This window comes from Anticarsia gemmatalis, chromosome 5 (genome assembly GCF_050436995.1).
Source record: "Anticarsia gemmatalis isolate Benzon Research Colony breed Stoneville strain chromosome 5, ilAntGemm2 primary, whole genome shotgun sequence".
Taxonomy (NCBI): domain Eukaryota; kingdom Metazoa; phylum Arthropoda; class Insecta; order Lepidoptera; family Erebidae; genus Anticarsia; species Anticarsia gemmatalis.
In genome coordinates, this window is record NC_134749.1 from 1313243 (window position 1) to 1332418 (window position 19176).

Sequence of the window (19176 nt, forward strand, 5' to 3'; positions counted from 1 at the left end):
ATTTAGCATGGTCATAAAATGTAGTTAAAGGTCTGGGGTTGGAAATAAGCTTTTTTTTCTTCAAAATCAGTCGTTGAATAGTTACATATTGTATTAAACGCTTTTAACTAAATGTCTTCAGCATTTTATGTCAGACAGGCTGAGTTACGATATTGCCAACTGCTATTGTGGCGCATCAATAGAATTAGAAATAATATCAAGTGTCCCTATTCGCTTACTTTTTAGTAATTGGTTCCAAGATTTTCATGATTTTTGTTGAGCTCGATAACAATTCAATACATGTAAATTCAGAGAAACAACCATTTAAACGAACCCCAGTATCCATGGAAAGTGGGTTCCCGAATCCAGATATTCACTTAATTCTCAGAAATCGCAAATAAATGAGAACCTTTTAACACATTGCAAAACAGCCTTTTAAGAATATTAAACGTTTTGAATTTCTAGTGAATGTATTTCTTGTTACCAAGTGAAAGATCAACGAGGTTCAAAAATAAATTTTAATTTGTCGATCAAATTAAAATGTCGGTCACGTTTATGAAGCCTCCGTCAAGCTTATCTTGGTAATTTTAATTGTAATTATAGGCCGTAGTGAATTATTATAATTTGAAAAGCTGATGGAAGTTGCTTCAAGACACTCTCTGACTTTTTGGTACAACAGAAACTTATTACTATGCTACCTTTGCAAATTAAAAAAATGAAGCTTTTATTTATTGGCAAGATACACAAACTGCTGACCATGGGAGGATACCTATACTAGACAGTGAGACTATTGATACTATTAAACAACAAATGTAGGTACGCATATTGTTGTACTATATTATGTACAAGTAAAGTTTACAAACACTAGTAAATAGTTAGAAATAATAGCCCGTTACCCCACAGAGTAAGGTTAGATGCTTTACATTGTGAGGTTTACTCATAATCTACTCTGTAATATTCTCAAAGTGTATATTGCTATGCACTTCACAACATTGGTGATCTATAAACTCTCATTATGAAGACTGATGATTCCCTTGTCAAGCACGGGAACATTGAAAAAGCTTTCGGTTTCTGGGTTTTATTGCTCGCTCTTAAAATAAACCATCTTTTGAAACCAATATTTTACCAATTCAACCTGATTACCTCGCAAAATTGTCTTAAGAACTATGAGAACTATATGTACCTGAGTTATGTTTACCTTGCTAAAAAAACTTTAAATTTTTAAAAGTCTGTCGTGGTTTAAATCTCCTGTTCGAACTAAAACTATTTGATTATAAATCAAATTTTTTGAGTACTATGTAACTGAAGATGTTAAGGGTTCAATTTGATACTTACATGGTCAACCTTCAAGAGCCTATCTCCAGGTTTTATCCTAGAAGTATTATACGCTGCTCCTCCCGGCCTCACATGCGTCACCACCAAAGGCTGGGCGTCCAAAGACCGGCTGTTCAGTACCAGGTCTGCACTAGGAGCCGAGTTCTCTGGAAGACCACCTCGGATGGTGATGCCTAAGGAGCCGCTGATCTTCTCCACGGGAACTTCTGCTAGCTTGGTTGTGATGTATAGGGAATTTTGGGATGCTGCAACAAAAAAAAGGGTTTTATGTTTCATTTACGTTTTTTTTCTTCAGGAGTACGCAGAGACCAATGAACGCCATAGTTAAATAAAAAATTGCGTAATTAGGGCTTGGATGGTAAATACTTATATCAGAGGATGGTCAAAAACATAGTCTGAAAAGTAAACTTAGCTGAATAGACTCACATAATTACATTTTCTTGTTATATAAAGGGTTAGATGTAAAGTTATAAAGCGTCATCATAACCTACATCCCACATAGCAACATCCTAAACGAATCACATTTCAGTTCCCACTTAATTTTTTATTAATATAATTGGAGTACTCTTTAAATTTGCCCTCGTTTTACATATAGTATTACAACCACTACTAAAGTTTCAACTCAATAAAGGCAATTCCATGAAATTTTCATTACTATCGTCGTTGTACTAGAGCTTATAATATTAATATGTAAGTTGTTATCGCTCTAGGAATCAAAGCAAAACTTATAAGTTTTCCTTAACAGTGTGTACTGGAATACTTGCTAAGTTCGCCTTTGATTCGGGCTGTTTACAGGATATGAGAGCAAATTAACATACTAGGGGTTTTGCGTAAGTTCTTCGGATAATAAGATGCTTGAAGTTAGGGTTTTGTTTTCATCAAGTAATTATTACAACTATAATAATATGGTCTTGTGATTATTGAACTGTAATGTTCTAACAACATTTTTGTTATCTTAGGGAAGTTATTATAAACATACTTTAGACCAAAACTTAATAAATTTTGTGTGCAAGATTTGAGGCTGGTGGCGGTATATAAAATTCTGAATTTAGAGTATCATTGACTGGCAGGCGTATGCAACGAACAGTGACCAGTTTGATACAGCTAATTTATTTTGGAAATAAAAAGAATTATTAATTATAATCTAGATAAATCTTGCAAGCCTAGGCTATACATGCTCTGGATTTTTTTACGTTTTGGCGCAGGTTATACTCGTCGTGGTCAAAAGCTGGTTCCAGGTATAGTTATAAAGCACTCAATATAGAAACTTAATACGCGTCGAAAATGTTTCACTTTCTAACTTACAACGAAATTAAACCCAGTTTCAATCCTCAGAAAATAATTCCATCCTATCTGTAAAAGCGTTAATGAAAATCCGGCCAATTAAACGTTCTATTAAGCTAGACCTAACAGTCGACCTAAATTAAACCGACACTAAATTCAAAATCAACTTGCTCCAGAAACTGCAGTGAATAAAGGAAGCTTTCCCACTTAATTAACTAAAAGGACGGGACGAGACGAACGGGCGGACAGTCGGATGGAAACACAGACGGATGGAAGGACAGACGGACGGAAGGTATTATTCGTATGCATAGTTTTAGATGCCCTCCGACAGGTGGCGTTAAAAATATCTCGCGGGAAGTCGAGCTATTTTAATTGACCAATGAAATACTTTTGGTTTAAAAATAGAGTGTCATCCTGTGTGTGACAGTCAGTTGTGTTTATTAGGTGAAGGATTTTGAACCGGCTGAACTCAAAGAAAAGAAAGTGTTTTGAACGGCTAGTTAGTTAGGGCCTTGATGAATTGAATGCTACTAGGTTTAGGTTTAAGCCGGGATGAATAGATATCATTAGCTTTTGCTTAAAGTGTAATGACTCTAACTTTAGTGCAAAGAGATAAAATGAGGTTTTCGATGACGATATCCAGCACCATATGGCATTCATAGCATGGAAGAGGAAAGAGAATACTGACCAAGGTAGGTAAGTACTGACTAATGATTACCGCATTAAGCTGTCTATAATAGTAGGTTCATATCAGAAACAAAAAGCAAAAATTTGAGAATGTTATAGACTACTAGTAACCAAAAAGCAATTCTGTCAGTGAGTTTCTTAATTTCGAAAGGTGTAACCATATAAACGTGTCAATATTTACACGGCCCTCCCTTTTGCGGTACTGGTAGTACTAATAAAAAACTCATAAATTAAGTCTAAAATAGTGACCAATCATCATCAAAGTTTATACCCAGAGATCAAAGACCTTAGAACAAACTACGCGACTGAAATTACAGGCGCATCTCAATACATGTACTGAAGGATTAATGACCGCTTGAACCGAAAGAGGTGTGTCACTGCTGAAATAAATTGTACTCTTGTCCCCTCCGACATGAAATACGATTTGCATAGTTCTGTAAGGATATTCTGTAGACCGGGTTTTGTGAACATGGCTTGTTTAGATAATCTGCTACGAGTAGTTATATACTAAAATGAGAAATATTGTAGGAAAAAGTAAATGCGGGTAATTGTATTGAGGATTGAATTTTACTTCCTAAGAAAAAGTAACAGTAATAGTAACAGATGAAAAATTCAAGAACTAAATAAATTATAATTTGTCTACGATATTAGATTTATAATATTAATTTTAGGTACACTATTAGATAATTTTGGGTTTATATATAAATTATAATATTATATAGAGTTCGATTTACAAGAATGTCGTAGCGAATAAAATATTGTTGACTTAGCAAGAAAGAATATTATTTAGAAGTAGGATCGAAGAAATAGGTATCGGACCTTCTGTTATAAAATCGAATAAGAATAATGGCATATTTCTGAAACAACACCTCCCAATTATATATATAACTCATTTTCGTCAAAATGTCCTTTACGACAATTGAAATTTCCGGTATCGATATAATCGTCACCTGTATTGCTGATTCGTAATTTTATTTAATATTTGTATAAACAATAAAGCAATATTAGTATCTCACACTCACCTTAGGAGCGTAATATCAACACACTATAAATAAAATACCGTCCAATATTCTATAATCTTCAGTTCACACAAACAAGATTTACATCGATAAATATTAATATCACTATAGCTATTATCGAAGCTATTGAGACGCGATCTCCTTTGTATTAAGATTTCCATACTCAATGAAAATTCAATGAATCCTGACGTACGAGGCTTAGGTGTATTGTGATGTACACCTACACGTATTATGAATACCCTTGAATTCCTCTTTGGTAGTTGTTTTGGTTCATCGGGATAAAAGTCTTTGATTTTCTTGTAATCTATTGATTTGTGGGTTAACGTGTTCGAGGAAAAAAGTGGGAGACATTTAGTTTTGTATTCAGTAGCGCTATTCTCGACCGCCGTCGAGTATCGACAACCAACTAGATAGCGAAAAGTGTTGTAGGGAAATGTCACTAATGCCTCTAGCGGGAGCTGTAGAAACTAATTTTGCAGTGCATTTTAAATGTCAAACTCGAATCAATCTCGATAATCGAAATCGATACTCAAATGTATCGACTCATCACACTAATGATGTATATGTATATTGTTGTTCGTGGGTCCTTAAAAATGAACGTAAAATATCTTAGTAAGTTAAGCAGTTCAGCAAGCCTGTAAGTATTATATTAGTATGAAATAAAGACATTAAAAATCTAATAATAAGTTAAATAAGATTATCTACAACATAATAACATTAAAATAAGTCTCTAAGCCGTGCTTTGAAGGTTATTTACTTCAAAATGGATCATAAATATTAATGAAATATTATTATATTTTCCCTACGTTTTTTGTCGTAGACATCTTATTCCATATATTCTTATTATGATAGTTAAAATCATTCATAGTTCAGTGAATATAAAAATTACATTAAAGTCTGATATTTTTTGTAATATTATTTATAGTAACGTATGTTTGATGTATTATCAGTTATGAAGTCAATCGAGTGTGTATAACAAGTGAAAATATTAAAGACGTGAAAGAAATCTTTGCTTAGAAAGTTTCGGAGGTGTATGAAAAGAGATAAATGTGTTATGATCTCGTTTATTGTAAGAATATGTTCGAAAGTAAACTAAAAATGAATATTAACTTTTAATATAGCTACAGTCGGTATTATAAAGCGTTTGAATCTATAAATTGATATTAACGTATGTATTTATTTGTTAAATTGTTACCTTTTTTAATGCTCTCAATATCTATACAATTTCAAGGCATTGGTTTACATTTAGGTTTAGATAATTTAATTGGTTTATTTTAAGGGTCAGTTTATGGATAAGTGACGTATCACCCATCCGAGATAAAGAGCAAAGATATAAAAACAAGTGGCAAAAGCTAACTGGTAATCATTCAACTGTTGATACCAGCTCAGAAGAACTAAAAAATATATTAAATCTCCGCTCGTCAACTTAACCTATACATATCTATCTGATGCTGTAAAATAAGGTAAAAATATTATCCACTAGAATTATGTCCTAGAAAGAAATTAGGTCTTTAAACTATTTAATATAACTTGAATATACTGTAGTAAGAAAGGTCCTTACCATAATTAGGCATATAATACTCCACTTCAAGCGACGCCCGTTCTTCCACATTATCAAGCAGTCTAAGAACCTCGTCATTGGTGAGCCTGGCGGTGGATATGCCGTTGACGCTGCAGATCCTGTCTCCTGGCGCCAGCCGGTCTGACTCGTGGGCTACTGAGTCTTTTGTGAAGCCCACTATTGATGGTACGATCCCGGGTTCTGAGCGTCCTGTGAACAAGAAAAAAATAGGGTAAGAATTTGAAGATGAAGAAGATATCGTCGAACATGAGATTATGGTAGATTGTTCCCTTAGGGGTAAGCCGTAAGGTGAAGGCTTTATGTACTTTTGGAGTCTAATTTTGTAGGCTGTCTGTTAACCTTAAAATCGGTATTCTCTTTTATGTATACGTACAGAATACTATTATCACATACTTGAACAAGATCGAGCTATTTTAACGCTTAATAAAAGATTTGTTTTATATACAGGTCGTAATTTATAAGTTACTTTCATTTATATTCATCTATAAAACCGCGCCTACTTCTCATTAGATTTCTTTTCTATTAATGTCATTCGAAACTGCAACCTTAAAATGTAAAAAACTTACAAAATAACGCACAATTTCATCAAGTTTTGAATAAATTGCAACAAAGTTCACAGTACAAACTTGGGAGTGCCAATGTTCGGTGCTAACTGACCATAAACATCTAGCTATTTGAACCTTCATAAAAGTATCGGAATGGATCGTAAATATGAAATGGCTACGAGCGGTCATTTTCTGTACTGCCATGTAAAATAAGCCGTTTTTGTGAGAGGCTCCCGGTAATATTCTGTGGTACGTTAAGTTTGGGGCATTTGTATAAAGTAAGTTTTTTATGCACTGAGGAAAAGATCACGTGCGTAGTACTCGTGGCTAGATCCTGTATGACAAGATGTATGTATGAGAATGAAACTGAGGAGGTTATTATGTTAGCTGGAGAGGGTCAGAGCAAGTAGCGTTTTCTGTTTTCTGCCTACATTTGCCATTGAAAGAGAGTGCAATTAAATGTATATATGGACCAATGGACCAGGCTTTGCTAAAGTCAGCTGGCCTATGCCTAACAAAATCGAATTCGGAATTCATCGAGTTTGATTGCTAATGTCAGATCACATTGAATAGGTAAGAAAATAAGTAAATCGTGAGTTATACGCAGGTTATGTGTTACATCGTTTACTTAACACTCAATTAGTTTTGAGCTAGTATTGTTATATATATAGTGACCCTCACATCAATTCATCATTTAAAAATCAATTCGTAGGGAAGCTTACTGAATTTGGGTCGCAAATATTTTTAATAAAGTCCATAAGTATATTATGTAAATAAAGATAGAATAAAAGCTCAAGTGCGAGGTATTGTCAGGTTTGTAGGTACTCTTCATTCATCGTTACAATATTAAACACAGCATATTTACCTTCAGTTTCATAGACGTCTGTAATCAACAATGACAAGCTTTCAGCGGTGAGTCTAGACTAACTTAATAACTTATAGTGTCAATTTGACTTTCAAATATTAATATTAACGCTTGCTATAATGATAAATTAGGCTAATTACTTTTGTCACTTTATCCGGCAAATAAGCTATTCGAAGGTTATCGGTAAGATTAAAACTGAATCAGTTTTTATTACAATGCTTACTATGTTATGTTGGCTTTAATAACTCTTAAATTTTCGCTTTCCTTTTTAATTGCATATCAACAGGCATTCCAAAGTAAAAAGTGTTTGCGTTAATTCTTTTTTTCTTTTTAATCATCGTATATCTGTTTTTTTATAAGTCTTATTTTACTGATCAAATATGTGAGATTTAATAGGAGCTGTTCAAAAACTGATTGGCGTAAAGGTTTCCTTTATCATATAAAAATGGAATATGATTTTTTTATCCATACCAATGATATATTATAAAACACAAAGTAGTTTATTTATATATAATAATATATATTACTCCATAGAAAGGCCAACGTCATAAGCGTTAGCTAAGAGAGACTAAAAATAAAGTGAAAAATAGTGCATATTTTGAAAACAATACCATTTCTTACTCTATTTTACATCTAATCTCCATAAATCTTCCATTCAACGTATTAATACAACAAGTATGTTATAAGATATCTAAACACAATATCTTATTAAGTATTCATACTAAGTTTCCAATATGTATGTGTGTATTCCCAGTGCGTACGATATATTGGGGCGGTGATAATAAATCGATAAAGAGTAACAGTTTTGTATTATGTAAGGGTTAGAAGTCATTGTGAGATGGTTAAGTGGGCGTAGTTTAAGTAGGGGTAGTTTAACAGAGGAATACACTAGAGAGTAAATGTCAAGGGACACGTGTAGCCAGAGATGTCGGGCGAAGTGGTGCGACGTCGCCGAACTTCGTTTGTCGCTACGGATATAAGACGTGCAATATCGTTGGATATGTGAAATACCTGCAAACTGTGAAACATCTGTACTTGCAATGACTCGAACACACATTGTGGGACAATTTTGTCAATGACAATTTGGAATTTATGCAAAATGTTTATGTAGCTTTAACGTTGATTTTAAACGATTATTATTATGACCTATGAAGGTAGAAGGAATTCTAGTTAACTATTCTGAATTAAGGAATTGAATTTTTCAATTTATATTAGTCCCGATTACGAGCATTTTTTAAATGTTCTCTATTGATTAAAAATTCTAACTTGTCACAAGTAAACCAGTTGTTTCCAGTTAGATTTAGGTTTTCATTCTTTGCATACTAGTCAAATCTTCCATGACACAAACATTCACGCCTACACGAGTTGCCTTTCCATTTGTTTGGAACGCATTGAACCATTCTCACCTAGACAAATACGTTAGCCTCTTGCAAGTGCAGACACTAAGCCTTTCTAACGACAGGCTACAATAGACCGGCTATTGTAGCCTACGGTAACTGCAGCCAAAATCTCCCAGGAAGGTGGACATCAAACTTTATGACTTGCCGAAAGATATTTACTTAAGGTTATGTCGGTAACGTGCGATGTTTTTTGTATAATGGATGTTTTGTGTTGTAATATTATAAACAAAAATTTTGTTTATGTAGTCAATTGTATGCGGTTACTAAAGACAAGACTTTGAGATTTAATCTGGAATTAGGTTGACTGTTTTTGGAATATCCATTTGTTGTTTGCGTGTCTTTAATATTCGCCCTATCTAAGCGATCGTTCTTAAGCCCTTAACATGATATTATTTTAAGTTAAACCTATCAACTACATCGATATCGGGCTTCCCATCAAAACTCTGTTTTCTTATGCATCTCTCCTTAAACTTATTTTTAAGTTAACGAAGCTATTTTATTGAAAAAAAAAACACCATTTGCATTAATCACTGTTTTTCACCAGATCCTAGTATATTCACTTGCACACAATATTTATAACCTGCATATATGTCCACTACAATGCACATAGTCCTGTTTAAACAGTAGTCCGTCACATCTATTCAACAAAAACAGTTATAGCTAAAACGTGACTACGTATAAAGTAGAGTGTTGACAGTAACATAACATATGACTTACATACGTGTAATCTACCACCTACGGTGTGCACTCGCCCTAAGGGATCGCCGCTCTCGTGACGTGAGAGTATTCTACATTCAAATTGTCTGCTACTTCAAGTGAACAAATGGCTTGAGTACTTAAGAATAAAGTTTAGTTCTTAAATGTTTAAAGTGAATTTTATAAAGTAACGGCATAAATAATAGAACACATGCGTCAATTGCTTGTTTTTTTAGTTTTTTATTACGATTGCGACTATAAACATTAAACACGCCAGTATTAGGTAAAAATACGGTATTGTATAAAAATTAAACCGTCACCACATCGTCGATCCAGTGGTCAAGTAGCCGATCTGCAAAGACCTTTTTTTCCAGGAGAGCAAAAAGAACATTGAAATTGTTCCTGTAAATCGGAATCTTAACGTATCTTTCTAAAATTTTAAATTTAGTATTCAAAAGTAATGTCTTTAAGTGTATGTTAAATAAATATTTTTTTTTTTTTTTGCAATACTCAAACTCTGAACTTTAACTCAAAAGCACCAAAATGGCAGATTGACTACTTTACCATTGTACCGACGACATAGTGTTTGTGTGATGGATCACACAAACACTATGTGGTGACGGTTAAGGTTTAAGAAACTGGAAGTTTCGGTATTCGAAATGAAGTTAACATTCTGGCAAGAGGCAAAGCAGGGTTGGCAAGGGGCCACTGAACACACGATTTATATAACTTAAAAACGCAGTTCGTCACTACACAATCAGACTACATAAAAATTTCATCAGAAACACGGCATGAGGACTTGTCCAGTCAGCGTGATATGTCCTGCAGCGTTAACAGTTGATCTTTTGTCATTACATTGTTGTCATTGTTTTATTCACAAAATTCATTAATTTCGTGAATAAAACGCATTTCTGAACATAATAAACATTACCAAGCTTGTAAACAAAACAACATCAAAACACCGTATCTAAATTATAACAAACAAACCATGCAATTGTATAACAAATTCAAATAAACATAACACGAAACTTTGATTGTACATTATATTATTTTGTTGGAATTTATCTAGGGACGCCACCGCAGTTATACATTTATGGAATATGCGAATCATAAATTATAATTTCCGCAGGAAACCGGAATGTGGAGAACTTATCGCTATTGTATGCTTGTTTTTCTTTGAAGGTTATGCCATTTTTATTTTGTTTCCATGCTAATATTATATTAGTTGTGTTTTTTATTTCGTTGATGTGTATTGTGTAATAATCGAATTGTTAAGACTATTTATAGAAACTGTAGACTTGTTACCTTATTTTTTTACCTATCAAATCATGTTTTGTTGTGAATTAAAAATAGGAAAAATGAAAACCTGAGAGCATTTTGACTTTTAACTGTTCTTGATACTCAGTAGCTTTTAGGGGAGACCAAAAAATCCGTAGTACTAAATCCTTGCAAGGTCTTAACTAAGCCATACTGCGTAGATCCGTGAACATTCTAAATTGGAATTATAAGTTTTAAGGAAAAATAGGAGTAGTATTAAACAAACATAATTGGGTTTTAACTATTAAGATTTGACAGAACGATTAATAAATAGTTGCTTTAAGAGACTCGCGGTCTTTTACATGCCAAAACTTGTGTTGTATTTTACACTACCGTACCATCATTGTACATAACATTGTATATACAGACAGTCAAAATTAAGCAATTATGTATTCACCATCAACCTAACAATCTGATGCCGGTCGTAGTATCAAATGACTAGATAACCGTCATTAACCGAAGCCAATATTCTATGTCAAAGCAGGACAATTATCGTAGAAACGTATAAACAGCACTTCGTCGAAATATCGCTTTAACTTAATAGCTCAAACAGTAAGCACTACAGAAGCTGACGTATTGATCGTGCAATGTCCATTGTGTTATTATAAATGTGAAAGTTTGTCTGTGTGTTACGCTTTTACCACTTAAAAAAGAAATCAATATTGACGGGTAGAGTGATACTTTTTAGATCGAAAAACATCATCAGCAAAACATTTTTTCAGGAAGCCTCTAAGCGACTGAAATATAGGAGATAAAAAAAATGGAGTTGGAGCCACACGAGTCAGCTAGTAAAGTGACTTTAAAAGTGCGAATATCTGTTTGTTAAGTTGTGTCCGGTTGTTAAGTTTACTAGGTTGATTCTCTACTACCATCGACTATCGACAACCGACCGTCATCGAGAAATTTTGTATGAAAATCTGATCAGCGCCTCTGACGGGAGCCGTAGGAAATATTTTGGCAGTACATTCTAAATGTCAAAATTTCGATACTCGACAATGCCAATTGTACAGAATCGCGCTACGGCTAGACTGTTTTAATAAAATGTTGTGAGGAAAAGTTACAGTTCGGTTCTTTAATACAGAATCAAGCTACTGATATATGGGATTAATTTAAATATGCGTCAGTAGCCGCGTCGGTCAGCCAGTCAGTCATAATGCTTCGAACATTCAATCACTTGCTTTGTATCCGATATTTGGTACAAATTGTTCTAAATTGGTAATGACATGCGAAAGCTTCAATGAAAGCTATTACACGGAATAATGTTCGCGATTGTGTAATGATAGCTAGTGTTTGATGTTATGAGTTATACTTTGTTGGCTATTGTGTTTGTTTGAAACGTTAATTTTGGATTATGTTGTGCATAGATAGGTTGAGGTTATATTTATTAGCGGGATGATTTTCGGAATGAATATTTTTTGGATGAAGTATTATCAAATTTTGATTGGGAAATCTTTTTTTTAATTTATTATTGTTTATAGCTGTACTGTTCGGTGCGTTGGTATAGTAAACAGTTTCGTTTTAAAACTAAGTTGAGGCTTTGTTTCAGACACTTCCTTTTCTTGAATAGTTTTTATTCATCTTCTTTATGATTTAATTTCAAGGCTCACAAAGCACAAGGTTGCGCGGCAGGTTAAAAGTCATATAACAAACAGTCTTCGAACATTTAAAATCACTATCTCGAAAAAAAGGACATGATATTGTACTACAAAATCTAAAAAAGATTTTCCGTTCAAGTGATCAAACATGAAAATCGACCTCATAACCATTTAGCTTTACGCGTCCACAAAAGCTTAGATATTCCTTTGTAAATCCACAGGTTGATTGCGATTGCTATAGTGAACAGTTTCATATAAAATTGACCAATTCCCTACAATGTACGGTGAAATAAAAAATCCTTTCCGCGAGACCGGGTACGAGTTTGGATTTCGTTCAACGGAAATTGACGTAAAAATATATTTTTACTCGCTCGTTTAAAATATATCTTTATGGGTATTCTACTCAACAATAATGTATAGTGTAGCTTTTTCAATAATCTCTAAGTAAAACTATATGAGGAGTAACAGATCAAAGTGTATTAACTCCAGTCACCCCAAAAAATTGTACAGAACGTATTTTTTATCTGTTCCGAAACTTGTAACCCATGTCAAATTATGACGCATCAAACTGTATTACTTTCTATTTAAAAAAAGAAGCAAATGTACATCGTTTCAAACTATATTATATCCAGGTTATATATAAAAATATTAGGTATAAAAATATTATGAATTATGCCTTTATCTCAAAAGTTAGATTGATGGAGTTAATACACATTGATCTGTTACTCCTCATATGTTCTGGTTCATAAATTTGATGATATCTTATTGTTTATAATATTGAGGGAATTTGTAACACTTAATGGATAGACTTAACAAAAAGAATATTATGTGAATGTAAGAAAACTTCAAGTAGGTAAGTTACGACTTTATTCTCATGTATTTCCAATTCAACATTCATAGGTACTTTCGTTACACTTGTTCAACGATTATGATCGTGTAATCTCTTATTATTCAACATTGGAACTTCACCAAACGAATTCAACTTACACGGTTTTCGACGTTCAAATATTTCCAACGCCGACATTAACATAGAAAACGGTCATAAAACCCACTAATTTTACAACCAAATCGTTCAGAGCCATAACAGTTCACATTCTAATAAAGCCATATCCTGATACTAAAGCACGTAATAAAATTTATTCCATACGAAATCAGAGTCTTGGAGTCAAAGTCAACTAACGACCGGATACGACATCAGCATACCACCACAGTTTATTCCATGTTACATGCAGTTTGCGGGCTCAACGACTCACTCTGGCCCGAACAGAGCTGTTTGAATCGTGTCCAAAGCTCGCTATGTACGTAATAGCACCGCATTATCGGTTATTCGAACGATCACAACAGGCAATGTATGAATGTAACGATTTTATGGTCGCACCGCAAATGGATTGTGTAGGGTGGTCGTTAAGTTTTGTTTCTTTTGGTAGTGTCTATTATGGATAAGTCATAGCGAAATTGTTATGGGCACCATTTTGAGTAAGTGGATTAAGTGAAGAGCGATGTAGGATTACCATTAAATTAAAAGTCTTTGGAATCTTCAAGTACAACCGCATCCGACTTCAAAAACTGGAGTTTCTTAATAACAGTAGCACATCAGATTTATTTTCATAGCCTTCCTATTCAAATATTTGTTACGTATGAGAGTGGAGCATAAAGGGTTTTGGCGCTGGTACTGGCGGGATAACCACTATAACCACTCTGCCACAGAAACATCAAGTATTATAATAACATAAACACACACGAACGTTAAGACACATCAAATTCAAGCTCCATCAACCTAAATCGGGATTAAGAATGAGATTAAGTTAGAAAGCCTCCTCGCAGGCTTTTATTTTTAACGTATACAGAAACGAAGGGAGGGAAATCATTGCGATTGCCAATTTTCACGCACGGATGAACTTGTGGAGGAAAATATCGACAGAATCGATGTTACAAAAAATATGAAAGTTAGCCATAAATTTTATATTGGCAAGAAATAAAATGTTGTTAGGAATCGAGAGATTATTTCTCAAATATTGCAGCGCATTGAGCCAGATGATTTTTCCTCTTCGATGGCGAATAAATGTAAATGAGAACGGATTTTACTAAGTAATGGTGTCTGTTACAATGGCTTTATTGTACTGCGTCTTATCTCTGCTTATATTCGAATCTTTATTATATACTCTATTTTTAAAATATTATATTTGAATAGTTATAAGCTCGTATAACCTTGCGGAGTAAGAGAGCGTCTTGATAGACCGAGTCCACCACACTTAGTGACTTTGCATTTTATAAAGTTTCCACCTATAAATAATTAGATTTGGAAGAATTCTTCGCGGTAGTGTACAAAACTTTAGCTAATTGTACACAGTTATTACATATTGAGTACTTGTATGTGAGGCTTATTATCGCTTCGATAGTACCAATGCTTTATGATGACATGCTCCGGAATCTACTTAAACAGAATGTTTACGTACATTATATAAACATTCCATTAACTAAATAATAAACACATTCACAAAAATCAAATTCACGTAACAAATCGAATAAATTCGATACCAATTTTCGCTAGCAAATCAGTTTACCGTCGCTTCGCACCTATAAAACGTGTGGAAATTTCATTTTACCTCTAAATTGCTAATATTACTATATTAGCTGGTACAAACGTACAATCAGCTTCATTAACTGTACCGTTATTGATGACAACGTGATCTGAATTTGCGATCAAATGAATTATGCATTTTCAATGTGTATTCGCTTAAGTGGTTATGTTTTATTTTGTAATGGATGTTAATGTTTTGTGACTTTTTGAGGTGAAATTACTGAATTACTTGTTAAATAAATGTAGAATTATAGGACATTTAGATGATTGATTTTATGTATGTGCGAGTGAATGTAAACATATAACGACATTATGTGTACAAAAACCTCGCTTAAAAAGTTAACTAGATGCAAGGTTTTTGCATACACACATATATAAAATCATACCTTTTTCCCAAAGGGGTAGACAGAGACCAGAGAACACTATTTGATGCGATCCTTACAAACTTCTCTCACTCACTACACATACATCTTGTCATACAGGACCACCGGTTACGATTACTACGCACCTGAACTTATACACTCCCTTCAAATTGCATGGAATTAGATATTAATAGAGGTTTATAACCTTTCTGATAGTCTACAATTCGCTGTCTAATAATAATCTTTAGTCTAAGTAGATCTTGTAGAATTATTAGTCTTACTAAGAATTAGTTTCAGTGAAGAGTCTGTTCAATTGAATTACATGGAATTGTGCACTGAATTAAGATTTTTATCAAATACTTTAGTTTTGCGAATCACTGACTACAAATAAAATTACTGGCATAATGAATTTTTGTCCAGAGAGTTTAGTTTTTTTTAACATGCAGCATTGTTATACAGCAAGTGTTAATTATTTCTAGTACACACATAACTTTGAAAAGTCATTGGCGTAAATTATTTTGAAATGATATCGTAGCCTGAAGCGTAATTCTATTAAAACCATATTCATTTTAATCGCGTCTCATTAGCAAAGCTAATTTAGAATAATTACTATAATTTTTTCTAGGCTTTGTGCATTAATTCGCGCAATTGTTGCCAACTATTTGTGGTTTTGGCATTAATTTGTTAATTAATTGCAAACGGTTTTTTCGATGTCCGAACTTGTTAACGTGAATTGTTAAAACGTTTGTTATTGATAAATATTAATGTGGACATTTTGCCAAAAATAATTGTGGTTATTGATACTAATTGATGAATCAATGAACATCGAGTGGTATATCCAATTTTACGAGAAAAAAGTTATTAAGCTTTTTAGTTTTAATAGAATTACGCTTTAATTCCTAAACCACAAATAAATCTTATATAGATTGAGTTTTAATAAAAAAAAAAACATCGTATTACGAAAAAATATGTTTGTCATAAAATTCAGATTTTTAAAAACTTTTTTTTTATAGTTTCCTTTTAGGACTATATTATAATCATTATCATCGTCACGTTCCTGCTGAAAATTGCTTAAAACGGCACTTGTTTAAAAAATTGTAAGCAGCAACTACACTAAAGTCACTGAACAAGCATTTTAAACTTTAACTAAAGGTTTAATCCCAAAGACTGTTCTCATAAAGTCGTTTGTTGAATATGCAACAGTGGAATACTATCAGGCGATCTACATAAACGACAATAATAGGTGAATACATCAGCGCGATTACAGTGTTGCGAGTGTTGCCGCGTGTCGCATGGAAATACGGGCGACAGTTACTGAGACGATGACAAACCTATTGCTGTGTATCGGTGAAATGTTTGAATGTAGCAACAAAGGAGAAGAAATGGAGAGATAAACCTTTAGTTTGTTATTAGAAAAAAAAAATCTGCCGGCGTAATATTAATCTTAACATGGACAAAAAGCGCTACGTATCAGATAACCTATCTGCCAAATAAAGTGACAGTTAATGTACCAAAGTAGACCGTCATCATTCCATCTTATAAACTTTCTGATAGACGTTTAGAAGTGATAAAAGTGCGTTAAAAAGTCATCAAAACTAGTGCACTTTTATTAAACACAACCATTACCATTTCGCGGGTTATCAATATTCCATTAATCTGGGGGCACGGAAGTGCCCCCGCAAGTCGAGCAAAAAAAAGCGGCACGGCCGTAACATCCTTTTCTCGAAGCAATTCGGGCTATTTTTGACACCCCTATAATTTCGTTGTGGATAAAACAAGAAGCCTGGATTTTCAGCAACTAATCAGTCATTGTATAAACACGGTATATTTAAAATTTCAGTCAATTTGAACCAGTGGTTTAAAAATTACAACTTGTTAAAGTTTTGAATTTTGTCACTCACTGATTCACTGACTCACTGACTCACTGACTCACCGATCATCAAAAGTCTAAGGTACTTCTAGCAGACTTAGAAGCTTAAAATTTTGAATACAAATAGGGTTTAGTGTCTTAATCATGGGAAAAATTTAATATTTTCTAATTTCGGTCCAGTTTTCTAAATACACCAACTGCAACTATAACTTTGTAATCCCATATAAATGGATAAGATTACAAGGTTACATTTGCAGCTAATGAATTATTATTACTGTAGAAAATAAAATAAATAGGTGTAAATAGGTACCTACTATATGAGGCATAACGGGAGGGCGTATAGAGTGGGTAAGGGTGTTTAGGCCATGAAATTGAACAACATTCCCATAGGAAAATATGTTGAATTATGAAAAAAAAAACGTATTTCCATACAAATTGGACTTATGTTCGCTCTACAAAAAGAAGTGAGATGCCATCAAAAACATTCTGTAAAAACCTCAAGTCTCGCCGTAAAAAGTTGTGAGATCTATATAATACCAAGTCGTTTAATCTATTTAGTCTCTACTTAAAGGAACTTCTGTCTTAAGTTATTACGTATGTTATTATCACGCCAATTTAAAAAAAAAATACCTTTAAAACAAATAGATCGACTTGGTCATCGCAAGAAAACACAAATTCGCCATAAACATTTCGGGACCATTAACTTCTTGTCGTGCTGTGTAGTGTGGTACATACTAATAATCAAATCATGCGATGGCCAGGTCGGTCTATTTGTTTTAGAGGTACTTTTTTTAAAATTGGCATGATAATAACATACGTAATAACTTAAGGCAGAAGTTCCTTTAAGTAGAGACTAAATAGATTAAACGACTTGGTATTATATAGATCTCACAACTTTTTACGGCGAGACTTGAGGTTTTTACAGAATGTTTTTGATGGCATAACATTGTTTGACCGCTAAATAACAAGCCAATTAGTTAATTACTACCCAATAAAGGATTCAAAGCATTTTTAATCATTACCATTATAAAAAAATATTGCAATTATTAATGTAAAGATCACGAAATCAGCAGAAACTTCCTATACAAAAAGCTACATACTAAATAGTTCTTACAATAGAAATATAAAACTGCAAAAGCAGTAGAACTTTATCTTTAATTCAAGGTTTCTCACCGAAGTGATCTGGTACAATGTGGCTGAGTTTGAAACTTTCTCCAATCGTTCCTAGTTAACTCAAGTTTAGAGAAGAATTTTAAAGGTGTTTTAATCAACTTCGCTGTTTTCAACTCGCTTTTTAAGATGTACATTTCGGGAGAGTGTTTGTTAAGTACGATTTTAAAGATTGGGGTTTTAAAAGTAATTTTCTTCGAATTTGACGGAAAGAAAAATATTTTGGTTTTAAAAATGGACTTAAATTTGAAAACAACTTGAATAGGTTGACTGAAATTTGATTGGGATAGGTTATAAGGCTTAAAAATGATTGAGAATTTTTAAGCCCTATCCTGTTTTGTAAATTGGTTAAAATCAAAATCATATTATTGGGCGGTTAGCCGGTGATGGTGAACTAAAATTCCCTTTAGGTTAATTTGTGTAAAAGCTCTTATACTGTATAGCCACAAATCAACTTAAAAAAGTATCTTGCATTCAACAAAATACGCGCATGACACCGATCATAAATTCTTTGAAACAAATCAGCTGACATTATAATATAACAAAACAAAATCATACACTTTCTACTTCACTGACGCAAAGACATCAACAACATCTAAAATGACCGGTCCACATCAAACAAAAGCATCACCGGCATCAATCTCTCATCAATAATTTATTAGACGAGAATCAAACGGTAGTACATCTAGTGAGTCAACTTGTAAGCCAGTGAATCATATCAGCCACTGAGTATGTATGCTATCTTTAATTCAGCAGTACTGTGAGTGAGAAATGTGTTAAGATGTGAACTGAGAGCGGTTTCTGAGAGCGGGTCACAGTGGAAATTAAAGCTTAAAGGATTGAACTTGTCTAACATTTTTATATATAAAAGTGTTTATAAATCATAATA

The 19176-nt window shown here is 33.3% G+C and overlaps 1 protein-coding gene across 3 annotated transcripts in view; it reads right to left on the minus strand.

Moving 5' to 3' along the window:
• The window catches only part of Grip (Glutamate receptor interacting protein), a 304859-nt gene that overhangs the window by 23834 nt on the left and 261849 nt on the right, over positions 1-19176 (minus strand). For all 3 annotated transcript variants that reach the window (XM_076114045.1, XM_076114043.1, XM_076114046.1), the window contains 2 exons: positions 5866-6075; positions 1315-1559 (listed from right to left, as the gene is read on the minus strand). In XM_076114045.1, coding sequence (XP_075970160.1) covers positions 1315-1559; positions 5866-6075 — 455 coding nt within the window. The remainder of the gene's footprint in view (positions 1-1314; positions 1560-5865; positions 6076-19176) is intronic.